A 26,927-nucleotide genomic window follows, 5' to 3' on the forward strand; every position below is an offset into this window, starting at 1 on the left:
TCCTTTTCCTCAATTACAATATTATTGAAGAAGGAATAAATACTGGAGTCATCTGGTCATTTTAATGAATGGCTCCCACTGATTTTCTGTCTCATCTATTTCATTTTTTATTATGTGAGCCCTCTTGTGTTTTCCCAATATTGCTGAAGCTGTATATCTTAGACAGCTGTGTTCAGGCCCCTTGCCAATCTGCTTTTCAGAACTAAAAATGCTAATTTATTTATATGGCATTCTTTTATCTGAGCCTGTCCCATTCATCTCAGAGTTGACAGCTTGGTTTTTGATTTACGGGATACAAGTGAAGCTGAGCTATCTTGGATATAGTTAGGTAGACTAATTAGACTTGTTAAGGTCTGTTTCTTTCACATTTATAAAAAAAAGAAGTTGTTTTCCAGCTTCGCATAACAGCCTGCATCTGGTATAGACTGTTTTCTCACCGTTTTTAATCATAGCAAGGACAACATTAACACATATCAATGCAGTTCCAAACGCTGTTTAAATTTAAATATATGGCAAGGATTTGGGTTTAGAGGATCCTACTTAGGTTCTTGTCTTATGAACAAGAACTTTCATTGCATGTTCTGGCAGAGGTTTTTAACATTTTTGAATTGTTACATATCTGAATGTTATTTTTCCTCTTAACACCTTTGATGGAAAGCCCTAACTGTGTGTCATGCATATTTGCCAGTCAGTCCTAAAACTAAATGATTTACTCCCTCGTTCAGTGCTCAACATGAAGTGTGAAACAAAGACAATTGCTTACTCATTTTGTGTTACGATGCATTGGTCAGGACCCTATGCAGACGGTATAATCCTGAAGTATGTGAAACGGACATGGGGAGGAGACGACGAGGATCAGGGCAGGTTGACAAACTGGGGGGCATGACAACTGTGCACCGGTGCACGGGGGGCGAGGCCAAGGTGAACTAGTCCAAAGGAGTCCAAGGGAAAATCCAGGGAGAAGTCCAAAAATCCAGAACCGGGTGATCCATCCAGGACAAAGACAAGACAAAGTTAAAAACCGGAACACGATCCGGTGCAGGGAGAGGGAATAAAAATGGGATCACGAGGCCAGGCGCTCTGAGCCCCGGACTCAGCAGGGTCAGGACTATGTCCTCAAGCCACGGGTGTAGGGCGACTTGGTGGTAGGCGGGCCTCCGGGCAGCCGACTTCCAATGCAGAGCCGGGAGTAGGAAAAGCACCCGCCTGAAATAAGGAGGGGCAGGATTGGAGGCCGGTGCACATAATCAACTAAAATGTCAACGAGCTGGAGCGCCCTGAAGAGGAGGGATTACAATCGTGACATTTTGTACACTTCTTGTGTGCAGATATTCTAAGACAATGACGAGGGACTTTTTTTCTCCTCCTCATGACCCTGTTCAAATGAAATCTTATTTCATTCTAGAGGTCAGGACATGGACAGGCCGTGATGCACATTTGCTGTCTCGTATCCTCGTTTTGTTGTGTTTGCAGCTGGGTTCTAAGCCAGTTGACCAGTTCGGCTTCCTGTCATGTCATGAAAGGGGAAAAGGAAGGAGAGGAGAAGAGACGACAGTTGTGCTGGGCTGACGGGGTATTGAATCTCTTTCAGAGGCCCGCTGCTGCCCTAGCTCCTCTGTACAAGCCTCTGCTCCTGAAGAACGTCTCCTCGCTGCCTCTCACTGTGCAGCTGGCCCTCAGGGAGCCCTTCGCTCTCTGTGACAGGCAGGGAGACCGTATGCTTTCCACATCAAAGGTATGGGATCCCACGCCCTGAGGCCTCTGCAGGGGAGAGCGAGAACAGGATGAACTAGTCAGCAGTTTGGAAAGGAGCTGACACTGAAGGATTCTGCTATCTTTCAAAAACAGCCTCTTGGTTGACTCCTGCGCTGTGTATTCATGCATTCATTCATATTTCTTTTCTCAGTAATGGAATTTTTTCTTAAAAAGCATTAATACAGATCTCCTTTTAAAAGACATAATCAACTGAGTATTAATATGTACAATGCACATAATTGAGCTCCTGCTTTCTTTATTTTATATTAGTGGCATTTAAATTGCTAATTGGACAAACAATGATTATTTCATTAGACATAGTTTGGTCTTCCCTGGTATTTCTTTTCCCAGTCTCTGGTGTTAGGAGTGGGAGAGCAGGTGGAAGTGTGGGTGCGATTCGAGCCATCCTACAAGCCAGACCGAGTAACGCGGGTGGTGGACGAGATGCTGGGGATCCAGTACCTGCAGCACCCCCAAAAGGACTGCGTGGCCCTGCGTGGGGAGGTCCACTTCCCCAACTTGCACTTCTCCAGCACCATGCTAGACTTTGGCTGCATCCTGAACCACACCGAGGCCGAACGCCACCTCACCATGGCCAACTGCAGCCCCCTGCCTGTGTCCTTCCGCTGGTCCTTCCTGGTGGACAGCGAGCAGCATCAGATCAGGTGGGAAGCCTCAGCCACACGCGTGACGCAGCCTTCCCATGTGGCAGAAGTTTTGGAAGCTAAAAACATGTCCATTGGCTAATATTTTTTTGTGACCACGTGGAACTTTACTTACAAGAACTCATACTTAAATACAGGGAACAAATAAGGTAAAACTAGTGGTGTTGTTAACTCAGTCTAACAGACAATTGACCAGGAAGGCAGAGACCTCATCCCTTGTTTCCAATATATTTCAACCCACACCATTTAATGTAACAGTTTACCTTTCAAGATGGACTGTATCACAAACCCAGTGAGCCAGCAAAGCAATGTGGTCTTAATGGGTTCAATCCAGAGTTTAGGGATAATTTAAATTTGTAGCTGCAAACCCCGCAAGTAACATTTTACACTTCATTGTATTGAAAACTCCCAGTGAATCATAATTAAGCAGAAATAACAGGGGCAATGTCTCAACTCAGACTCTAATAAAGCAGTGCACTAGCTACTTGTTTCCATAAAGCTGCAATAACAGTTTAGTCCTAAGAAATAGAATACACAAAAGAACATAATACTGAGCATGGACTCTGCTGAAATATTTTAACTAACACTCAATTCTTTTTTACAAGAACCACCATAAAAAGTGAAGATCCAGCAAACGTTATTGTTATCAGAGATCTCATACTGTATGGTGTCCATGTGAAGAGAGGGCTAGACTCTCTCTCTGAAATGGCACCAGTAGATATTCTCTCGCTTCAAAGCACTAGAGAGTAGAACCTTGCTCTTAAGTGCTGCCCCAGCTCCAATAACTGCTGTTTTAAATTATAAATGTGGTGAAATGCAATGCAATTTTTTGTTGAATCATTTTTCTGCTATGTATTTGGTTTTTAAAGTTACTGAACATGATTAGCCACTATTGTGTAAAAATAAATAATTATTTTATGGCCAATATGCTGATTAGTTACATTATAAGGATAATTTTATGCATTGTATGCATCTCTTCTGCACACATTTTTTCCTGTTCTGTTATGTTACAAAAAAATATTAATATTTGTACTATGATACAATACTATGATTGTACTATGATGTAAAAGTTTTCACTTTGAATTGTCAAGAACTACAACAAGAACACAGACCCAGAGGAACAGCACCGGTTGTTTTAATGGTGTTTGTGCCCCTCATTAGTCAGTAGGGGTATAGGCCTTCGTAGTTTCTTTGCAGTGAGAGACCACAGCAAGTAGTGTATGAAAACGTGTTATATCATAATTAATGGTCTGCAGTGGCCATGAACAATTGAAGTGTCACACCTGAGCAGCTCGGTGTTGGATCATTAAAGAAAAGGGAGTATTGACTCCATGTTGAATGATCAGTTTTAGCTCTTGTTCTCAGAGCTCTGTGCACTGTTAATTTTAGAGCAGAGATCCTTCTTTTGCACTGGTATTTAGAATAAGTGTGGAAGCAGTATTTCAATTTGTTTGAAATAATTATTTTAGTAAAAAATCCATTTGCATTCGATAGCTGGTTTGATTTTACTTAACCCATTCTGTGATCAAAGTACCCTGCAGTGTTCCTCCAGACACCCTCAAGCCTTAATTGGAGATGATTATACATTCATTAACGTACCATTTTTGTTCATTTTATTCCTCTGGTTGACAGATGGTGAGAAGCAAACAGGCACTGCTCATTAAAATAACTCAGAATGCATTTAGATTTTAATTTTACCTTTATGAATTGGCGCTGAAAAAAAATCAGTTATTCAACATTTGAAATTATAAATAATGTAAATAATCTTGTGCAGTTTCCTCTAAACTGTGTATTATTTTGGATAAAAGGGCATGTTGAAACAGGAGGACCTGCAATGCAAATTAAATATTGCCTTTGGTATTAGTTTTTTAGTATCACTGTAGAGAAAAGGCATTCAGACAGGAAGTCCATCTTGATAAGATTGCACCACAAGGCAAATAAGTGGAACCTGTTCTTGGGGATTGTTTTAGTGCAGTGTTTGTACTGGTGGATGTTAAATGGATACAGACATGCTTAGTGATGTGGGACAAACACATCCTACAGTTCTGCCTGTAAGATTACTGTGAGTGTACTGTTGTGTCAAAGCCTATCTGTACTATGTCTGCAGAAATGCACTGTAGCTGTTGCTAAGTAAACATTAAGAGGTGGATGATTATTTACTCTGCTGCTGAACTATAATCAGCTTAACCCTGCTACTTGCAAAGTGTCATTTTAATCATTAAGTAACAATGGTTGTCTGGCAAGTTGAACTTTACAGTATTGTTAGTTTTGTCTCTTAATTAAAATGTAGGTTCCCTAAGATTTAGTATCAATCAATAAAAACTGAATCATTAAAGGTACTTAAATCTATTTTATTAGTCAGGATACTACAGTTGTCAGATTTAAACTATTTTCAGTTTTTTGTCTTTTGGCAGCTGAAATGTGGGATGCAGAGTTTAATGATGTGTGTTTGGTTTATAATTTTCCATAAAAGCAGGTGATATGGAAAGATACTCCCTAGGTAATCTAGCAATGCAGAGGAGTTTTTAAATCCATTGTCGTGTTTGCCCTCATAAAATCCTAGTACTGTATGTGAACTAACCCATTTAGAACCCAGTTAAATACAGTTAAGTTCTAATTCTCTAGTTCATGGAGTCATAATAGGTTCTGTAATTGCTGTAGTTTGTTAATCATCTTTTAATAATGAAAAGGAATAGTCTAAATGGTTTGATGCTGCAGCTCAACTGATTTAAATTAAGTAGTCATAATATGGTAGGCCCAGTGGCATGGTGGTAACTATTGGTGCTCTGTAATGGACTGGTGTCCAGTCCAGGATGTACCCCTCTTTCTGGGAGAGGCTCCAGCTCTCCAATGAACCTGACCTGGGTGAAGCATTTAGAAACTAGCTGGATGGAAGGGGATTAATGCTTCTTAATCCTTAGACTGTACAGTGCAGACAAACAGATCAATAGTCGCAGAGTTCTAACACATGATGGTGTTACTGTAGGTGAGATGAAATGTGTGCTTCTTGTATGAAAGGTTAGCAGGGCGTTTACTGTCTTTGCTCCACAGGTTTCCTCAGGAGGAGAGGCAGAGTGACAGCCAGCTCTTACTGGGAGAGGAGAACAGGGACCTGCTGTGGAATCTCCTGGTGAAAGGAGAGACTGACAGCAGAGTGGACTCCAACAGGTCTGTGCTCACTCCGGGACCTGATGAGCTCTATCGAAAGAAAGCAGCTTTTCGAAATTCCTTTACTAATCTGATACCCTTCTCCTTAGGACTCATTGAATTACTCCATGACAGCTAAGTCTCCAGTGTTTTCTGACAAAGTGTGCTCCAATTCATTGGTAATATAGAGACATATCTCAGTTCTCTGTGTTCTACCAATTGATTCAGATTAAACATTTAATAGTTAACATTTTTTCATGGATTTTTAAGGCATGTCCTACAAACAGGTCTCCAGTGTACTCTGCATTCATTCAAGCAGATGATGCAAATCTTTTGTTTAAAAAAACTTTTCCTGTATGTATAACTGGTAGGATTAATACACATAGATGCTCTGTAGACTTCAATATACTATTGTATGCAGAATCACATCTTCAGTTTCTTTTCACTAGTGTTCTGAAATTAGGAAACAAAAACAGAGAGATTGCGCTTGAACAATAAGCCACATTTTGGCCTAGGTTAGCTTGACACAGTCACAATCCCTTAGTCTTAAACACTAATACAAAGTCTGCTTAGTTCTTGTAGTTATCATGGCAACATACTCTCCTGAGGGCTGACATTACAATGTTTACTTTTCAGTACCTTTGAAAAAAATAGCTGTGAGTCACCTAGTCATTAACTCGCCCTGTATAATATGACAGAATTGAATGATCTGCCCTTTTCATTAGGGAGGTTGGGATGCTTACAGTTTTTAAATGAAGACTAACAAAAATCATTATGTCTTATGGTTTAGGTTTTTTTTCTGCCCAGAGACATGTAAACTGTGTTGTCCAATAGTGTGTCTTTGTAAAGCAACATTAAAATTAGAGATGGGATTGGAATTTCTGTCCTTTTGGTCTGTGAAAAAGGTGCTTCTCAGGGGAATCTTGATTTTGTTATACAGCAACTGACATATGAATACGCAATGTGGGATGAGATTAAAGACATTCCTTTTTATTTTAATGGGAATATTTCACACAACACTGCCCCCTGCTGCTCTGACAGCCTCTGTGAAGGCTTGTCATCTCCTGTCATTGCCTGTCAGGACAGAGAAGAAAGGAATGTTAATAATGAAGCAGTAGATACAGATGGAAACGGAAAGGATTTAGCAAGTAGTCCTGGTAGCAGTAGTATTTCTATAGCACTTCTCATTCAGAAATACGTACAATACTTCATCAGTTATAATGAGAACAATTCCTTTAAATTACTGTTACAGTCTTCAGTGTACTGTGATGGCATGGAGGAGAGCTGCTTGTCGAAGTGGGAGATTCTTTATGATGTTCCCCCTGTTTGGTGGGTGATAATGAAGGACACAGAGCATACCATTATGCTGTGCATTCTGCTTGGACAAACCTGCCCGCCCTCTCTCTTGTGCTTTAATAAAGACCTACATTTTTAGATGTTATTTTCGCTTCCAAAGGGAAACTGAGGTTCCCAAACTAACCTTCGAAGAAGATAAGGAGGATAAAGAGAAGACAGATCCAGAATATGAGACAAAGGAAGGAATGGGGTCCCCTAAGGATCCAACGTCTTCTGTCAGCCTTCGCAGTCTCAGTGCCGAGGTAGGAAGTCACCATAGTCACAGCATTCATTGATCATTGTCTAGAAGTCTCTGTATTTTAAACTGATCAACAAGCCTTTGTTATTACCAGTATATTGGCTTGACTTATTTGGATGCTGTAACTTGTGTCATTCAGTTCTGAAAAGCATTGCATTCTGGATGTAGCCATACAGAAGGAATGGATTGATTGGCTGATACATTTTAATTTACTGTATCTATTCTGCTGGTTTATATTGCAGCAAGCTGTAGTTTGCACTGATGAAAGGCTACTGCCATCTCAGAGTCAAGAGTTCATACACACCACCCTGTACCAACTACCTGAGGAGAAGCCACCTGTAGGAGTGGAGGAGGTACTGTTATACCATTAACATTTCCTGCCATGTTTGTTGCAAGTGCTGCTTTTCTTGTGGCAGTAATCTGTTCAGATCCATGTTTTGTGGATCTGAATTAATCAATTTAGAAGCAAAACAGTTTCAAGACGTGCAACAATTCAGTAATCATATCTTTATAATTGGTACCGTATTCATAGGAATACACATTACATCTATGTTATCTATAGACATCCTCTATATGTGTAGTTAAAAATTGTTCAAAAGTGCAACAGCACTAAACCCACAAACTTGCATTATGGGTGCATTTTTGTATTCTAGGAGATTATATATTATATATGCTGCCTATTATTCCAGTTTTGACATTCTTTATTCCTTCCTCCGAACAGGTCTTTGATATTTTGCCACTTTATGGAGTCCTCCAGCCCAATGAGAGCCAGCAGGTTTCCTTCACATTCTACGGCCATGTGGGTATCAGTGGACAGGTGCTAGCACTGTGTGAGGTGGAGGAAGGACCAGTATATGAGATCACACTGAAGGGAGAGGCCTCTCTTGTCACATACAGTTTTGACAGGACCGAGATTGACTACGGGCTGCAGGTAAAAAAAGACAACATGTGCATGATCACAGTACCTGTCCATGTCATGAACCAAGGGTTTTCTATTACTTTTCATCACTGTGATCTTGAACATCTCTTGAAGCTGTCCTAGAGTGCACAATGAAAACTTAATCCATTTATTATTTTAGGATTAGAGCACGGATTGGCAATCCTGGTCATGGAGGGCCAGTGTGTTGGCAGGGTTACCAGGTCTCTTCAAAGCAGCAGCACCTCAAAAGCTGGAAGAAGCTGCTAAATCGGTCCCATTGAGCCTATAATGAGCTGATTGGGCTCATTAAGAGCTGTGTTGGAATGAAAACATGCAGACACCCATGCTCTTGAGGAGCAGGATCGGCCACCCCTTTACCTAGAACGTCTTGGCAATGTCTGAATGTAACCGAGAAGGTTATCACATATTTTTAAACCCTATGTCCCTCTAGTACAATTGATCCCTTTTGCTAGTGTGAAAATGTGACATACTGTATACTATATTTAAGCAGGAAAATGACATCAATTTATATGTAGGAAAATTGCACTGCATTTATAGTATGGACTATTTCACTTGCACTGTTTCACTTGTGTTCCCTTTCCCAGCTGTTTGACCATGTGGCAGAGGCTGAGATCACTCTTAAGAACACAGGGAAGGCGGGCTTTGAGTTCAACACCCTGCTCAGCCAGCAGGACTGCTCTCCAGCACACCCTCGTCCTGGGATCCCACTTGTCATCCCCAGCTCAGTGAGTCTCTACAACCACTAGATACAGCTCCTTTTATGGTGACCCACGACTTGGTTTTATTCAGGAAAGTAACTTAAGAGTTAAGAATTAATGTTATTTTAGGAATATACTATGAAACAACCCTCTAACCCACATTGTTTCAGCTTTTATCAATTCCATAGGTAATGGATTCGCTTTTTTAACTCATTTCATGTTTTTATGTCTGTAAAGGCCTTTATACCAGCTTACGGAGAACAGAAACTATCAGTGTATTACCTCCCTGGGGTCCCTGAGATCTTCGACAAGAGCTTTGAAATTCAAGTTTCTTACTACGAGCCAGACATCATCAGTCTGAAAGGAGAGGGCATTTTCCCTAGAATTTCCCTGGATCTGCCAAGAAATCTCACAAGTATGGACACATCCTCTATAGTTCTGATGTTAAAAGCTTTTGATGAGTAAAAAGCCAAGCACCCAAGAAGTACATCAATGACTATGTTATGATTAGTGCTGACAATTACAAATTTTAGAAAGAATGTTATCAGATTAAGCAGCTCTTAGTGTCTTGCCTTTTGATTTACTGACTGAATAACGTTTAGTTTTGTCTTCAGTTTTTTTTTCTCTACTCTAGTAAATGACCCACAATAAAGATAAAATTTGCTGTTCCCCAAGTAGATCATGAGAAATACAGCTCCATTCTTAAAGAAGCAAAGGAGTCCCTGGAGAATGACACAAGAAAAGAAGAGGCATTCAGCCGCTCAGTGACAGCGGGTGCTGACCTGTCTGTGGATGAGTACATCCCTTCAGTGAGTCCGTGCACTTTCTCTCAGGGCCTTCAGTCCACAAATGGATTCATTCTGAAAATGTAGATTCCAGAAATAATTAACCTGCAACTTCAGAGGCGCAGTCACTGAATTGTGTGGGGAGTTCGGAAAAACTGTGTCTGTCCTAATTACAGTCCAGTTTTTGAAGCTCAGAACAAAACCACTACAGATCAAAAATAACTTCAGACTTTCTTGTTTCATTAAAAGGCATGTGTGAGGCAGCTGTAGGAGAGGGGGGGAAGGGGCAGGATTGGTGTGCTATGAAGGCTGGACCGTGTTTGCTAATCTGCTGTTCTTCTCCCTTGCTGCGGGCAGTACGACACCCTGCTGCAAATGGAGGTGGAAAGGCTGCTGGTGAAGGAGCACTCAGTGGAACAAGAAGAGCTGCTCTCTACCCGCAGCCAGGTCACCGGCACCAACCAGTGGTGGCGCAAGAAACTGGGGAGGTAGCCGAGTGCCCCTTAATCAGTTTATTTCCTACATGGAGATAGCTTTGCTTTGTAGATCTACTTTCAGTGTTGCCCGGCATCCCTGTGAAGAAATTGATTAAATGTGTGTTGAAATTCAGACTTTCTTATGAAGCAATCAGAAAAGATATAGTACCTCATTGTATGATTTAAAAAAAAAAGTTAAAAGCAATTTTTTCAATGCCCCTTTTTTGTAGAAGTGGGGTCCATCCTATTTTCAGTGTTCAGCCTAAGGTTTTGTTTTTGGAAAATATTGGTTGTTTCTGTTGTTTCACCTTTGCCGCTCACTATTCACATTATTCAGGTTCTTGTTGCCTGAGTACATTCTGGACTTTGGCTATGTGATCCATGGCAGTGTGTGCACTCACATTGCGAAGGTGACCAACACAGGCCCCCTTCCTGTGTCCTTCCACGCTGACCGGCGCCTCCTAACCAACACAGGTACAGCCAGAGTCATTTCTAGCACTGATAGAGACAAATGATAAAATACCTATCTGTATGGTTTGCTTAACCTAGTTTACAGAATTTAAAATGAATACTTCAGTTATTGTACATTGATAAAATAATACGTAAATATACGTCACCATCTAGTCAATCTGACATTTTGCTTATCTAATTAAATATTAAATGGCAAAGCCAGTAAAAAACACTGATGTTTGTGCAGTAATGTTCTTTGATGTTATGATAGTTGATCAGTTTGTAGTACTCAGTTTAAAACTGTGATAGAGAAATGTACCTGCAACAATCTGATGCTGTCTTATTTCTTGTCAGGTTTCAGCACAGAGCTAGATAAGGTGAAAAACCTCCCTTATTGTGAGACAGAGACATTTGAAGTCAAGTTTGACCCTAGAGGTGCTGATCTAGACCTGGGCGAGGTCAGCACTCTGATGCCAATCCAGGTGGGAATGATTGGATAAGCGGGACATAGCTTTAAGTTAGTGTTGAGGAAATGTATTTCTGTATGTGTACATCTTTAAGGTAAAGGTAAGGCATATGGTCGATTAGAAGTACAAGTATGAGGAAACCATGAAGCAACTGAAACAGCCGATTTACAGTACATTTGCTTACTATGCAAAAATAATAGCTGTGAAGGAGATTACACTACGGTGCCCCCTGTGGGTGTTTTTTGTCCTGCAGGTTGCAGGGGGGCCGACATTTCCTGTGCGTCTCTGCGCAGTGGTGACCATGCCTTCTCTGGCTATCTCCACTGACACGCTGAACTTCGGCTCTGTCCAGTGCGGACTGTGTCGAGTGATGACCATACAGCTGCACAACCACCTGCAGGTCACCTGTCGCTGGTCCGTCAGCGAGCCAGAGAGGCAGAAGAAAAAGGTATCCAGGAGCTAAGGACGCCCAGCAAAATAATCACTGAAGTCAAGTCATTATAATCATGGATCAGTTAATTTAGTTAATTTATGTCATTCTCATATAATGCCAACACAGTTAGTTGAGTTTTTAAAGCATCCTAAATTTATTTTGAATAGTTCTTATTGATATTCAGATTTTTCTGCACATTAGCTAGCACTTGCTCACTTGTATCAGAAGAGGATCTGCAGTGCGTGTGCTTGTCTGTCTTTGGCCCGTGCAGATTGACAAGCATGTTCCTCTGCATCTGCGGCGCAAGGCCAGGCAGGAGCTCCGCAGTGCCCCCCAGGTCTTCGAGATGCTGCCTCCCACAGGAGAGCTGCTGCCTGGGGAGAGGGTCAATGTGCAGGTCAAGTTCAGCCCGACTGAGGGGGTAAGTTAGTGGGGGCGATGTATTTATGCACAAATCCACTAACCTTTTGTAATACCTTAAATCAGTAGGTTTTTCGTTTGTGCATTTCCAAGATCTGTTTTTATTGACTCTCTGCATTTTGTAATAAGTGAAACAGCTATAGAAAACAAGTCTAGAGCAACTGAGGTATTCCAAATAAAAACACATTTATTGTACTGTTTGTACAGATTTCAGTTGTTTTGAGCTGGTGCCTATACAGTGCTATAGGTTCATGAAACCTGTCTTTTGTTCCTTAGCAGTCCTGTTTTTGTCATGCTCCTATAATTTATATGGACACTGCTTTTCACAGTGGAAAGCCATATACTGTTCTAGTATTAGAAAAAAAAATCAATAATGGTCTGGGAGTTGGAGATAAGACATAAAACTCATAGATGATGTGTTTCCAGGCCTTATCTCAATCCCATAGCCTGCTGCAGATTTTATATCTCTTAACTGAATGACAGGTCAACTTAACATTAAAGCATACTCTCTGTAAGATTAAAGAATAATTGCATGTTAATTTATTTAAGCTTATGATTTTAAAATTCAATGAAGTTGGGTCACAATTACCCAGTGGCTACTGTGTTCAGATCTGTCCCTGTTTAGCTCAAGTTAAATAGAGCCTCCAGAAAGCATTCACAACAACCTTAATATTCTTAACAATTTGATGACTGTGCAGTGTGTGCAGTGACTTATTCTTAACATTTCCCTATTTGCAGCTCATGTTTGCTAATTAATTTCTCCTCTTTAAATAATTTTCTTTAATGTTTTTCTCCAAAAGGACAGAAAAATGTCACATGTAAATCACACCTGTTTAATTACTAAGTTATTGTGGTATTTGAAAAAGATTGTTGTTTCGCATTTCAAAATAATCTAATGTGAAATGGGCCCCATCCACTTTTCAAGTGGTTCCTAGCAGAAACTATACTAAGTGCAGCACCACATACTGTACAGTAAATTATGCTCACTGTAAAGATGGAAACAACACGACTTCACTGTTAAGGATGTTTAAATGTAACTGGTGGACTTGGTGGGCTGTTCTCCACAGAAGGCCTACAGCCAGCGACTGACGCTGTGCATCGCCCAGAGCAGCCAGCGAGTGATGCTGCTGGCCCAGGGCCATGGAGAAGAGCCCCAGCTGGAGTTCTCCACCTCTGTGCTAGAGCTGGGTCCCATCCTGCCCTACAGCAATGGAGACAAGGCCGAGGTGGTGGTCAGAAACCCCTGTGCCTTCCCTGTTGAGTTCTACTCCCTGGAGTTTGATAAGCAGTACCTGGAGGAGGAAAAGGTCTGGCAAACCCCATATCTGTTGTCTCTGTCTCCGTCGCGTAAAGTGATTTTCTGTTCAGCAGGAAGCCTTGAGATAATTTTAGGAGTTTTGAAAGGAATCTATACATCTACAGCTTGGTTAACTTAAATTATGAAAACATAAAATTGAGTATTTATGTAGATAAAAGTTGCTGGAAAATAAGGTATGTCATTATATATAAAAATAATGCTACCTACTTGTTAGTTTAGTTAGCTTTAGTTTTAATGATACTAGTAAACCTGATTAAGAGGTTTAGGAAACGGACTTTCAGTCCATTAAGACACACTTACGCTTGTTCCTTGTTCGGAACTGGATAATGACTACAGTGGAATTACTTCCCTCTTGTTCTTTCATGGGCCATTAATCCGCCCCTGTTACTTGACTCTAGATCCTACGGATGCTGAAGGGATACGACTCTCAGAACATCCTGCTCCTGCCCCCCCGGGCACCGGGAGAGAAGCTACCCCCCGAAATTCTGGATTACTACGAGGAGCAGCGGGCTGCTCAGGAGGAGCGGAGCCGGCTGGAGGAAGGTCAGGCCACAGATGGGAGGCAGGGAAACAGGCACTTGTAGAGACAAGAAGGCATAGACAGGCCTTGCACAGGGAATGGAATTAATAACTATACAGTAACTACTAATAATCTAACAACATATAACATATGCTTAACATTCCTTCGATTTCTCAATTGAAATCAATCGTTCATTAATTGATTATTAGTTCATTAGTTTAAGGTTTCTGAGCTTCTTGGCCTCCTACAGAAATCTCCATAGATTATAACTAACTTGCTCATCCTAGAGCTTGAAGGCCAGTGGTGATCTGATGCATTTTTGAAGCCTGACCAGTTGATTCAGAGATATTCCTTCACAGACCCGAAGACAGCCGAGGACGCTCTGGGTTCGGAGCTGGGGGAGAAACACGATCCCCTGGGACAGGAGGAGGAGGATGTCCCCCTCCAACAATGTGACCGGGTCAGTGAAGACGGGGAGGAAGAGACAGGGGGAGCTCCCCTCAGAGAGAAGGCTCACGGCACAGGTACCCCAACACACATCCACCTCCGCTGCACAAACCCAAAGCACCCAGCATGCACCCAGACAGGCATTCCTGCATCCGTAGCAAAGCTGAATATCTCCAGCAAGCTGGGTGGAGTAAAACTTGAATACACCAAACACAGTGTGAGATTAATTCACAAATGCTGTCTTAATTCTTAATTATTACAGCTGTGTTGCTTTTCTCGGTGGCAGAGTTGTGGATATTTTGTGATGCTGATGTGCCCATCTCTCTATCAGACCTGAGCAGAGAGCGAGCGGGCAGTGGCAGCAGCATTGGTGTGGGTGAGCTAGAGGACAACCCCGTGTCCAAGGCCATCGCCCGGCACATGGGCATTGACCTCTCTCCCGAGGGCCAGGCCGCCAGGAACCGCAGAGGCATCGCCATCATTGTGCACGGGGCGCCCCTCTCAGGTAGAGCCAGCTGGTCCCTTGGCTGCTTTCGATGTTTAGGTTCATAACTTGTCACTAGGAAAGTTTATTACAATACACAAGTACTACAGTATTATATATAATACCAAGCTCCCCAGGGTTCTAAACATTCTCCAGTTCCCCGGGGTCCACAACATTTGAGAAATCCTATTGGACCATCAGGTTTACTTCCTAGTTGTTTATCTGAGGTCATCATCAAGCCATTTCTTGAAGGAATCTAAGGGTTCGGTTTCAACAGTACAGCAGGGGGTGTTGCTCTAGACAAATGCAGTCCATCGAACAGGGCAGTGTATTTCAATTTTATTTGTAGGAAAAACCAGGACAGCTGTGACCCTGGCTAAGCATTATGGTGCTGCTTGTCTGAGCATTGACGCTGTGGTGCTGGAAGCTGTATCCAATGGGAACAGCGCTACAGGACTGCGGGCACGAGAGCTGTGTGCCAGAGCTGCCCAGGAGCAGGCACAGAGGAGGGCAGAGGAGACTGGTAAGTGTCTCAGCTTCACAGTAGTGCTTCCAAATACTTCTGCCAGACTGCTCTGCTTAGCTCAGTTCATAGATTCTAGTCTGAAACATATTATATACTTATTTATATATACAGTATACAGTATTTATATTAATTACTACCTCTATATATATTATATTACTAAATATTAAAACCTCAGGCCGTCTAGAATAATAATGTATCTTGAATGTCTTTTTTTTCTAACATTTACTGTGTCTGCAAATAGCTCATTACATAAGATAAAATTTACTTGATTTCAAAGCTACAATAAAATGTATTCTTAAAAACACGAAGAGATTGATTTTCACTTACATTAAGGCTTTGCTGGAGTTCCTACCTTGGTCATATTCTTTTAAAGTGTCAGTGTGGACTGCTTGCCTAGCCCTGAGACAGCTGTGCAGCTGGCCTGGCTCAGATGCCCCTGACACCCTCTATCTTTGCACCAGCCCAGGCTGTGTCGGAGGTGATAGGAGCTGCGACGCAGGGCACAGGTTTCCTCAGTGTGGAGGCTGTGACCAAGCACGCTTCCGAGGGCAGCCAGAACAACGAGGCCAAAGCTGGGCCTCAGTCTGCCATCTCTGTCCGCAATAAAGCCAGCACTGTGGGAGGCAAGGGCAAAGCTGAGAGCTCCCAGACCCAGAAGCAGCAGTCCTCTGAGCCCACTGTCAACTCCCAGGTACATTCGTAGGATAGCAGTTGGCTCTGACTACTGTGCATTGGCCATCTAAGCTATAATGCTGTAAATTTTACATATAGGTCGTTATGTTTGAACATGATTGTGTTCATACACATTTTTTATATTTTTTTAATTCTGTCCTTAAAGGAATTACTTACAGTAGCAATCTTCTATATTGTGATTAAATGGCTTTGCCAAAAGCGGTCAGCCTATGTTGCTTTCTAACACAAGTGCGCTGTTTGCTTTTTTCTCGCTTCCTAATAATGCTGGTCTGTATCCATGCTGTGCTGCAGAGCATAGCAGCCCCAGCGCCCTCAGGTCTGCCCCAGCGGCGGCTCAGTGTCAGTGCCAGTGTGGCCGGAGAGCTGGGCTTGCTGAGCTGCGTCCTGCCCGATGAGCTGCTGGTGGACATCCTGGCCGAGAGGCTGCAGGTATGAGGAAAAAGAGCTGGCTGAGGGATGGGGATCTCAGGACAAGCAGGGGAGAGCAGAGCAGAATAACAGTGTCAGAATACGTCTGTGGACAGTTGTTTTGTACTGACTCAGTTCATTGCATTGCTTCTACAGGTACAGTATAAGCACTCCTGTAGTTCCTCTTATTTTTTTGCATCAATCATCCATTTGTAAAGCTAACAGACATTGAAATATACAAAGCCCCTGACAAAGTTAATCTCCATGCCCCTAACCTGAAAACTTTGTTACAGTTACAGTACCATTTGTTTTAGTTCCACAGTATGCTCCAGATATATCCTGGCCTTCTTGTTTTCAATGCTATTCCCTGTCTGTCTTTTTGTAGTTGAATGACTGTCATCGGGGAGTGGTGTTTGATGGTTTGGAGACCTTATATTCTCGCTCGCCATCCAGTGCACTCCAGGCTCTTCTCAAAGCTTTTAACAACCGCCGTTATATCTACTTGGTCAACCTCATCCAGGATTACAACACACTCAAAGCTAAGGAGAAGTCTGAGAGAGATGAGGAGGGTAGGAATGCACAAGCTGGAACTGCAATGGCTTTGGCGAATAAGTCCAGAATTCTTTAATTTTGAGACGTATGAATGACTAGAGTACTGAATGAGATGTCCCTTTCACCGCTTCTTCCTTCTCAGAACGGCTGCTTCAGGAGAGAATAGAGATGGAGAAAGCGCGGATGAAGGAGATGGATGAAGAGGAGTATGATGCGCTGTCAGAGGGAGAGAGAGAACGCATTGACCTCAAGCGCTTGGAAGATCTGAGAGAGCGCAAGCGCAGGTAAGCAAACCTCTTCTCTTCGTACAATCCTTCTCATTTAAAAGCCCTGGAGCACCAGAAGGGGAGTGTAAAGACAAAACACCTTAGCTCAATGACATGGCACTGGGATGCTGCATGTCACTGTGCCATATCGGCTCTCTGTCCTCAGGGAACAGGAAAAGCTGGTGCAGGAGCTGGAGGAGAGGAGGCAGCAGGAAGAGCTGGAGAGGCAGAGAGAGGAAGAAGAGATGAGGAAGAAGAATAAGAAAGGGCGTAAGGAACCAAGCAAAGAGGAAGCAGGCCCCGGGAAGAAGAGTCAGCTGGCAGGGAAGCAGGTAGAGTTGTGATTATTTACCATGAAAAAAGTCGGTACTTTTTAATTTAAATTCACAAGTTCAAATTGTCAGTATACTGTAGATTTTAGATTGTCACAGTAATATTGAAGTTCTCCAGGAAATGTTTACTACATTATTAGAAAAAAACACATCATATTCCAATATAATTGCACCTGGATTTAAATGGGAATAGTCATTGTGATACTGAGTTACTGAGACAAAATACAGTAGATTCCTCTGTTAGAAAAAGTTGCAAATACTCATTTGGTCATTCAGCATCAAAGGTTTAACATCAGAAGCTTCAACTTTCAGCAAACATAGTTGGAATATCATTTCGAGGAGGTGAAATAAATGTATTCTTGTTTAAACACTTGATGCACTTGAACCGTTCAATCTGAGGATTTGCCTTGGTCGAGATTTTTCCATGTTGCCTGGGATTCCCTGCAGGCGTCCAGTTTGGCTGGGATCCGCTCGGAGACGAGGGTGGACCAGGCTCCCGGGGAGAGGAAGCTGTCATATATGGAGCGCTCTGAATCGATGCCCACGGAGCGCAGCGACGCCGAAGAAGGGAACAAGAAGAAGAAAGCCAAGGAAGGGAGAGCGACAGGGCAGGACCTTTCCCCTCCGCCTCTGGCGTCCTCCGAGGAAACGGAGAAAGATCAGGCCAGCCAGCGTGAGAAGGCGCTGCTGCTGCGGTTCCGGCTGTACGAGCAGAGCCAGAGGGCCGTCTCCCAGGTCGCGCGGTTCTGGGACCGCGTGCAGGGCCAGCTGGTGCAGCTGCTGACCCAGGAAGACGCACCCCAGGAAGCCGAAGACAACACGGTGCCCGAGCGCCAGGCCCCATCAGGGAAGAAGGGCAAGAAGGAGAAGCAGGAGAAGGAGAAAGCGGAGAAGGACCGGCAGGAAAGGGAGAAAGTGGACAGGCTGAAAGTGGACGCGGACCCCAAATTGATGCTTTCTCCTGTCCCTAGTCAGACGATGGAGGGAGAGAGCTTTGATGGTGGGGAGAGAGAGGAACAGCTGGAAGGCAGTGGTGAGGTGGGGGTGCCCTATATCCCCCTTCAGGTCAGCGGCAAGAATTACCCCAGTGGGACCGAGATCCTGAAGAGTGGAAAATTGCCCCCCCTCGATGAGGTAATCCTTCACATGTCACTGAGAGTGCCTGCATGTGCGTCTAGATACAGTATATGCAAAGAATTGTCTTACAAGGTACTTTTGGTCTTGTAGCCTATACTCACACAGTAAGAAAATGGCATTTGGCTTCATGTGTTCAATATCTATTTTTATTGTTTTTAGTATGGAATATTTTTCTTCTACACCTACACACATCTAGCCAAAATAAATCGGGAAACTAAAAGAAAAAAGAAGGAAATAAAATATCCTGGAGAGAGTCCCTGTTCTGAAACATTTCCTGGGCTCAATTCTTATTATGCAGGTTTTAGATGGGCTGGGACTGGGAACCAAAGGCCCCCCGATTCCTCCTCCCACCATCTTCTCAGTTGTGCCATACCCCAAGAAGAGGCCACCCCTTAGCACCCAGGAGAGCCTCAGTCACTTCACGTTCATCGTGTCTGCTCCAGAAGACACTGTGGAGGACAAGAAAGACACAGAGACTGAGTTAGATGCACTAGGCTCCATCTCATTCATCAAGGTAGGAAAGATTCCCAGATTTCCTGCTGCTAATGAGAGTTGCAACTGCACCCTGGTACGGGGAGGTTAGAAGTTGGGAGAGTGGCTTTGATAGCCAGTAAATCCTAATGTACAAAAATCTTGGATGAATGTGCAGAAGTTTCACCTGGCCAGGCTAACCCCATGGGGTTCCGGCCCTGTCCAACCATCGGTGTGAATACACACACTCGTTTTTTTTCCTAAGGAGGAGTCGGCCACCCCCAGCAAAGGCCGCGGGAAGAAGGAGAAGACGGAAACGGGGCGGGAGAGCCAGAAGGACAAGCGGCGAGCGGTGGTGGGGTCGAAGAAGGGGACCCGTGGCAGCGAGTCGCGCTCTCCCCCGCTCACAGCTGTCACCCCACTCTCCGACACCGAGCAGAGCAGCCGCACAGCCGAGCCCGCGCTCCAGAAGACCCAGCGGTGAGACGGGCAGGCCCCTGTCTCGACAGCTCGAGAAGTTGCACTTCCCCAGATCCCGGGGATTAAAGGGACGTTGTTGGCGACAAACATTTAACATTCTTTAATAAGCTTCAGAAGAATGGGTGTTGCCAACGTTTTTTTCTTCACTTCACATATAGATACAGTAACCAACAGAAAGTTAGACCAAAGAGACTTTTTGTCAAAGAAGAAAAACAAGTACAATCACAAACTTGTTAGTGTGAGGTTCTATTCATTTCTTCCATTAACCGCTGTCTTATAATTATGCTGAAGAGGCCTTGCATGACTCATCCTGTGGTGAACATGTGGCCTGAAAAATGTTGTATCTCCTTCAGCTTGACTCACTTCCGCTGGATTGTGCCGCCCCGTGGAGAGATGTCCCTTAAAGTCTGGTTCAATTCTACTGTGTCTGGCCAGTTTGATCAGACTCTGAACTTTGAGATCTTGGGCACTAGGAGGCGCTATCAGTTGTACTGCAGGGGTGTGTGTGCCTTTCCAGCAATAAGTAAAGATGCCAAGTAAGTATCGCTGATAGAAGATGCACTACTATAATTGAAAAAGACCTTAGTTTTGTATGATCTGTAACACTGCATGTGTTTTTTACTGTTGGAGTCATGATAAAGGTGTATTATCCAATAGCTAGTACACTACCACTTCTAACTTACTTAATGTTTACTTTAATGATATTAAGTTGTGTTATTAGAAAGACAAAGGCATCAGAGCATGTGAATGTATGAGACCAAAGAGAGTTACTACTGAATTACAACTGAATGTTTTCTAGGCCAATGTCATTACTGGATATACAACTACAATCCAGTACATTATAGATATCATTATTTATACAACCACAATGTGGTCTATTACAGACCAATGTTATTACTAAATTACAACTGTAATACCGTGCATTATAATCACTATCAGTTTTGAATTAAAACTACTTAACACAAGACAGAACGTTGTAACTCCTTCACTCCATGCTACTGACATCTGCTACAAATTAGGGTAGATGGCAGGTACACAACCTATTCTACCTTATCCTTTTACTGTGATTCCAGTGTCCTTTATTTGGCAGAAGCACCTTATTTTTGCCAATTGATTAATAATAAAAGTTGCTTTTGGTTTTTCTTTCCTTCCTCTTATGATATTCCGCAGCAACCTTTGCTCTTATTTTCTTACCCGATGGTCTGGTCATTATTTTCACCAGTAGTTTATAGACTCCAATCAAATATACCTCAGTGTCAGCTGTCTTCATTGTCTGAATGTCTGCTGCTCGTATTTATAGCACTGTCCTCTTACCCTGAATCTACTTAGATTCCTCAGGGATCAAGTCTGTCTGCAACATCTCCAACTGTTCACTCCCACTTCAGGATCTTCAAATCGTCCTCTTAATCAGCCCTTTTGGTTTTGCATCAGGTTCCATTTTGTTGTACTTTTAAGTTTTAAGGTTAATGAGGCAGACTCATTACAATTCATATTGTTCAGAGTAGAAGAGTTTGTTGCCACATGTACATGTACATTGGAATTCTATTCAAAATAGAGGTGTAGGATGTAGGATGTAGGGTGCTTTTCACATTCTTCTTTCTTTTCCGTTTTCTGTCTGGAATTTTGGGAAACAAAGTAAAAGCTTCTGGTTCAAATGCATACTGTATGTAGCTGATCTTAGCTCTTTGTACTGAAATGAAGCATTGTGCTAGCTCCTGTTGGCTGCACAGAAATGACACAGTTTTTACTTATTTGCCACATGAACCCTGAGTAATAGGCATCTGAAGGCAGAGAATGGGCAGAATCCAGTCAATAAGAGTCTCACTGTACCAAAAAAACATGATGTAGCATGATGTAGATTGTTTGCTTGCTACATAATTAAACAGAGCATCTCTTCCAGTTTTAGAAAATACCAGTTTATAGTATGACTTTTGCCAATATGGCTTTGTAGTCATATTCCAGATTTCCCCAAGGCTTAGATCTTCAATATATTGCTAACAGGTTTTTAAAAAGTACTACCCAAAAAGTGAGAATGCCCCGATTATGATTATTTGTCCTCTTGGTTAACACAGGAATTCCTACAAATAGATGTAATTTCTAGCCTAGAAACCTATATTGGAGAACAAAAACAAGAGTGGAATCTTTCTCTTGTTATCTGGTATCTGCTGAAAAAAGGGGTGTTGATTCACAGAGTAAATACAGTTCATCAAAATTGACCTGTTCTGCTGTCTGCATTCCAGGACGGTGTTCGCTCACTGTAAGAAGGCCCTGGCCCTGCAACCGGGTGAGACATTGCAGAAAACGTACATCTTCAAGTCACAGGTCTTTGAGTTTGGACCTCTTCTTTGTGGAAAAACGAGGGACAGGTAATTCCTCAAATCAGCACAGAGAGCGTTTTTCAACATTTTCTGAAAGTTAATACCTTCTTAAAATTACATTTTAGGAATTAGGGATTCTTTTGAAATTGAATGTTGAATTTGTTGTCTTTTAATACTTTTATTGTGTTCTCTTTTAATGCTAAGTGACCCACTACTTTTTTGTTTTGAAGAATCGATTATTTAGTTTAAAACATCTTTAAGAATTGCATGTGGCAAAAGACCGAAACATCTCAGACTCTTTCTGTTCTTGTCTTTGTCTATCCTAACCCCTCTACCTTGCGGTCTTTCTGGTAGGTACAAAGAGAGGAAATACCCCGAGAACACGGAGAAGCTGATTGTGCACAACAGTTCCCCCCTGGATGCCGAAGTCTTCTTCTGCTTCCAGCACGACACCAAGGCCACCACCTTTCTACTGGACCCTCCTACCATGACCCTCAAACCAGATGAGAAACAGGTAGGCTGTCAGTGAGAGTGGAAAGAGAGCATGGTACTTCATAAATCTAACTGTAGTGTCTACATTATTATCCTTAAACCACTTTTTCACAAATGACATTGCAGATTCTGAATCACCACAAAAAGCATGGAAAACCCCGCTCGGTTATTGTCCCCTGTGAAGCTTAACTCAAATGCTCCAATGTGCTTGTCAGGAGCTGACAGTGTGGGCGTACCCCACCTCCCCAGGAGTCTTCGAGGACAGCGTGGTGTGCTGTATCAGAGAGAACCCCGAACCAGTGCTCTTCAGAATCTCCTGCCGCGGGGTCAGGCCAGAACTGGACATAGATCGCAAGCAACTGCACTTTGACAAGATCTTGCTGCACAGGTCAAGTTTCTGTCCTTTGATGATGATGGTGATAAGGATCATGCTTACTAACACTTGGTTTCACCATACCTTTTCAAGGTCACTTGTTAAAAAATTGTCTGTTTCCTTCCGAGATAGCAAGGGCAAGGTTGGTGATGATGAAGTATGGTGCATTAATTCAGTTAATGAGTTAACTCAGCAGGCTCAGGGTTAAACAACAGAACCACAGTGGAATAGGCCTCTGTTTAAACCTTGTGATATTGACAGTCTTGCCTGTCTCACTCTCTTGTTCAGGAAGGACACCAAGAGCCTGTACTTGAGGAACAGCACCCTGTTGCCGGTAGCCTGGAGGCTGAGTGGGCTGGAGGTGCTGGGGGACGAGTTCACAGTCTCACAGGACCAGGGCATCATCCAGCCGCAGTCCGAGTTCTCCCTGCAAATGCATTTCAGGGCCATGAAGCCTGTCAACCTCAAGAGAGCCATCCGACTGGAGGTACTGTATAATGGACTGCGCTGATGCCCTGACAGGACCTGAAAACTGTTTCCTTTTCCCATGGTGTGTCCTATTGGGTCACACTACTAAACCAGTTTTTAAGACTAATAACCTAAACAAAATTAGACTAGAGCTAGCAGGAATAGTCTTTAAAACTGTGATTATTAAACCCAGAGTATGTAGATATTGACTGAAAAGTGTGATCAGCAATTAGTAGCATAATATAAACCAAAGCATTTTCTTTGATATAATAATCTACATATTTGTAATATAAAGGCACATTTCCTAATTTAATTGTAAGAAAATGATCATGATTTCTTGGAAAATATTTTGAAAAGGACTACAAATCTGAAGGATTTCTGAAAAATCCTTGTTCCAAATGTTCTTTTTTATAAACTTTTAATTTAATTTAACTTTAAATTTTTAATGCAGTAGCTTGTTTGTATGCCTTGACTTTCATTATGATGATTTGCTTAATTTGTCTCGGTTTCCTTTTGATCGTTGGCACTAGGTATCTGATGTGGAGAACATCCTGGGGATTGTCCACACAGAGAACATTCAGATCATCGCAGAGGCCTACGATGTAGCGCTGGATATGAGCTTTCCCAGAGGTGCTGTTTTCATACACACAGTGTACAGTGTATATACGCTCAATTCCATGCTTGAACGTTTGATTAAGGAAGATTATTTACCATTTTTAAATAAGTTTATTGTAACATCAATATTTTGTTGTAAGCTTGCTAAATGATTTACCCTTTGTTTTATATACCATACTGTACGTGTATATTGCAAATTATAAAACTGCACAGAGTATATGTGTGTTAGTTCGTATATACTGATTTATATACAGTACCTTTTCAGATGAATAAAAATACAAGAGCCATGCTTGTTATTGACAGTTTTACTCTTACACTGCACCACTGTATTGATTGAGTTTACAGCTACCTGAGAGATTTAGTGATGCGTTGTGCACTGGCAGACAGAAGCTGGGATGTAAACTGTAACCCTGTACTGCTTGTTATTCAGGTGCTGATGGAGGTCTTGACTTTGGGCTAATCAAAGTGTCAGAAGAAGTCAAGCTGTCTGTGAATTTGAAGAACAAGGGCAAATATGAGATTGTATTTCAGTAAGTAGTTTGCAAATCTGTCTTTCTGAAACTGTCTGCTGACTCTGGACTCTGGCCATCCATCAAAATTCCTATACTATTCCTAAGCAATAATAACACACTTTTTTTCTGAAAAGCTGTCCTGAAAAACGGATGGCATTTCTGAGCTCTGGTATTAATTCTTGGTTTGCTGAAAAGGGGAAACAAAGTCACAACTCGCTGTTCTTCCATCCCCTTTCAGTTTCGTGTTGGAGGCCACAGAGCCAGACATGCCTGACCTCACCTCGCTCTTCACCATCACCCCCCAGAAGGGCTCCCTGAACCCCAGTGACAGGCCAACCACCGTGCAGATAGTCTTCCGCTCCAATAAGGAGGTGTCAATCAAGGACAAGCCCATCCTGCGATGCCAGGTAGACCTACTGTACTCTAGCCTCCAGTCTCCATACTGATTGAATCTGTTTAGTTTACAGTCCAGACTTTTGAACTTTACTCTTTACTTCAATGCAGTATAGTGCAAATGATTCAAAATGTCTGTCATCATGAGTTGTTAAGCAGGATAGATTGTTGGAATCATTATTAATCATTTATTTCCGAGGTAACGAGTTTTTAACTCGTAGGATACACATGCCTTTCTAAATGTATTAATCCTCCTTGTGCTTCTGTATATAGGTGATTGAGCCCAATGTTGCAGAAGGAGGAGAAACCATAGCCAGCATCCCAGTGAAAGTGTCCATACAGTCACTTTTTACCAAGTATAGTATAAGCCCTGCAAACGATATCAACTTTGGTGCATTGGTCTACGGCAGTCGCAAGCTCCGTACGTTTACCATTGAGAACAAGGGAGAGTTTGAGCTCAGATACACCATCTTCAGAATGTCCAAAGATGTGCCACCTCCAACCCAGAAAAAAGGGTAAGAACCAGCTAAACTCAATTATGCATCCAACTCTGCGTTACTAATCTGTGTCTTCTATTGCCAAGAACAGAAAAGGGATTTTAACTTTTCTCTTGGCACACTGTTCTGTCAGGCACCTAAATATAGACAACATTTCACAGCTTCCACTTATCTCTGGTTAAGCCACACATGCGCAAGACTAAAGAAATTATCTGTCTTCTCCTGCAATTGGAAATTAAGTACAGAAATCATGTTGTTTCAAATGTGCTTCTAATCAAAATGACTAGAATATAAGAATAGCCTTTAAATGATGTCCACGATGAGGAGCTTTTTATATAAATGCTATACTGTATCCCATGGGACAAACTAATTAAAGTGTCCATATCTTTCTGCATCTGTTTAATTAAGCCCACAGTAGAAAAGTGTGGATTAAGATGAGTGGAGCTGTGGTGGTGTTGGTAACGTACATGTACATGATATTAATGTTGTTCTGGTGTCTCTGCACAGTGCTGTTGCCGTCAAGCGGACCCGTTCACGGGAGGGGTCTTGCTCAGGGAAGTCAGTTCCTGTTGGCAAACTCCGGCGCAGTGAGTCTGTGCAGAAAGAAATGGGCACCTCTGTGCAGGTGGGTACTGTAAGTGCCATCTGTCGGCTATGCCTCGGAGAAGAAATTGCACTTGCTTTGCATTTGACATTCATTTGCCTTCCTGAAATGGGAAAAAAAACCTTTTAGTTCATCCTTGCAGATTTTTTGCCAATCACTGAAAATAGTAAGAATGCATTTTCATGTATTTTGCATTGTTTCGAACCTAATACCTACACCTAATAATTTTCTACATCTGGATTCCGTCTGTTCTTCTGCGTATAGAGACAGATTCCTCTCGTTTATATTGTGCTACTTCCAACACCTCAAGCGCCTGGACTGCTAAACTTCTGTGGTGTTTTACTCTAATTTGTAATTCATTAGACCTCTGGTTTTCTCTTTCAGAAAAGGTTGTCTCTGGGTCAGCTAGTGCTTGTGTGAGACCTCACAGGTGCTGTAAGTTGTTGTTTTAGTGGTTGGCAACTGTGAGTCACCCTGTTTAAGTGCCCTGTCTGAACTCTCTTCAGACTCTCTGTGGTGAAGAGAGTCTTGCTTCTGAGGTATTCAGACATGGCATCATTTAATAAGCTACCACCCATTAAAGCAACAACTCATGGCAGCTGTGATCTCCCAGGTGAGCACCAGCTGCCTCAATGTCATACATGGTTAATAGAAAATTGTTAAAAATTACATTCATTTGAATCCTGCTGCGCTGTGTTTGTGCTTTCCCAGGCTCGGTTCACCACTGGGATGTTCACTGTGTCCCCTGGATTTGGACCACTGGCTCCCGGTACCCACCAGATCATCACTGTGGAGTGTGTGGCCGACCAGGTGGGCAAATGTGAGGAGTACCTGGCTATTGACATATCTGACCGGGACCCCAGCGACCAGCCCAGTGGCATCTCATACAGACTTGTTGCAGAAGGCTGCATACCAGGTATGTGTTGGCTTTGAAGACAAGAACATAGAAACATGGCAAAGTAAGAAGGGTTACAAACAAGAGGAGTTCATTCGGCCCATCTACGTCTTCAGGTAGTTGGTAGTTAATTGATCCAAGGGTCTCATCTGGCTGTTTCCTCAAGTAAGCCAGCATATCAGCTCGTGACACATGCCATGATAGCTTGGTGGAGACTATTTAACCCTTTGGATAAAGATGTGTCTCTCTTTCTCAGTTTTAAATGCACTTCCACATAGTTTCCACTAACAACTTCT

The 26,927-nt window shown here is 42.6% G+C and overlaps 1 protein-coding gene across 1 annotated transcript in view; it reads left to right on the top strand.

The window, feature by feature from the left end:
* The window catches only part of hydin (HYDIN axonemal central pair apparatus protein), a 90,326-nt gene that overhangs the window by 46,349 nt on the left and 17,050 nt on the right, over positions 1-26,927 (top strand). The window contains exons 21-58 of the mRNA XM_088938762.1: positions 1,592-1,735; positions 2,107-2,420; positions 5,472-5,588; positions 7,024-7,165; positions 7,404-7,514; positions 7,883-8,092; positions 8,686-8,826; positions 9,037-9,214; positions 9,475-9,608; positions 9,942-10,072; positions 10,398-10,534; positions 10,865-10,992; positions 11,231-11,425; positions 11,682-11,831; positions 12,898-13,137; positions 13,547-13,691; positions 14,028-14,192; positions 14,447-14,620; positions 14,949-15,122; positions 15,587-15,816; positions 16,110-16,247; positions 16,612-16,795; positions 16,921-17,062; positions 17,211-17,376; positions 17,824-18,510; positions 18,812-19,027; positions 19,250-19,464; positions 19,818-20,000; positions 21,705-21,830; positions 22,137-22,296; positions 22,490-22,662; positions 22,936-23,134; positions 23,646-23,745; positions 24,161-24,260; positions 24,481-24,649; positions 24,909-25,150; positions 25,640-25,757; positions 26,448-26,652. Of these exons, the coding sequence (XP_088794888.1) occupies positions 1,592-1,735; positions 2,107-2,420; positions 5,472-5,588; positions 7,024-7,165; positions 7,404-7,514; positions 7,883-8,092; positions 8,686-8,826; positions 9,037-9,214; positions 9,475-9,608; positions 9,942-10,072; positions 10,398-10,534; positions 10,865-10,992; positions 11,231-11,425; positions 11,682-11,831; positions 12,898-13,137; positions 13,547-13,691; positions 14,028-14,192; positions 14,447-14,620; positions 14,949-15,122; positions 15,587-15,816; positions 16,110-16,247; positions 16,612-16,795; positions 16,921-17,062; positions 17,211-17,376; positions 17,824-18,510; positions 18,812-19,027; positions 19,250-19,464; positions 19,818-20,000; positions 21,705-21,830; positions 22,137-22,296; positions 22,490-22,662; positions 22,936-23,134; positions 23,646-23,745; positions 24,161-24,260; positions 24,481-24,649; positions 24,909-25,150; positions 25,640-25,757; positions 26,448-26,652 (6,883 nt within the window). The remainder of the gene's footprint in view (positions 1-1,591; positions 1,736-2,106; positions 2,421-5,471; positions 5,589-7,023; positions 7,166-7,403; positions 7,515-7,882; positions 8,093-8,685; positions 8,827-9,036; positions 9,215-9,474; positions 9,609-9,941; positions 10,073-10,397; positions 10,535-10,864; positions 10,993-11,230; positions 11,426-11,681; positions 11,832-12,897; positions 13,138-13,546; positions 13,692-14,027; positions 14,193-14,446; positions 14,621-14,948; positions 15,123-15,586; positions 15,817-16,109; positions 16,248-16,611; positions 16,796-16,920; positions 17,063-17,210; positions 17,377-17,823; positions 18,511-18,811; positions 19,028-19,249; positions 19,465-19,817; positions 20,001-21,704; positions 21,831-22,136; positions 22,297-22,489; positions 22,663-22,935; positions 23,135-23,645; positions 23,746-24,160; positions 24,261-24,480; positions 24,650-24,908; positions 25,151-25,639; positions 25,758-26,447; positions 26,653-26,927) is intronic.

The sequence above is a fragment of the Atractosteus spatula genome, chromosome 21 (genome assembly GCF_055471065.1).
Source record: "Atractosteus spatula isolate fAtrSpa1 chromosome 21, fAtrSpa1.hap1, whole genome shotgun sequence".
Classification (NCBI taxonomy): Eukaryota; Metazoa; Chordata; class Actinopteri; order Semionotiformes; family Lepisosteidae; genus Atractosteus; species Atractosteus spatula.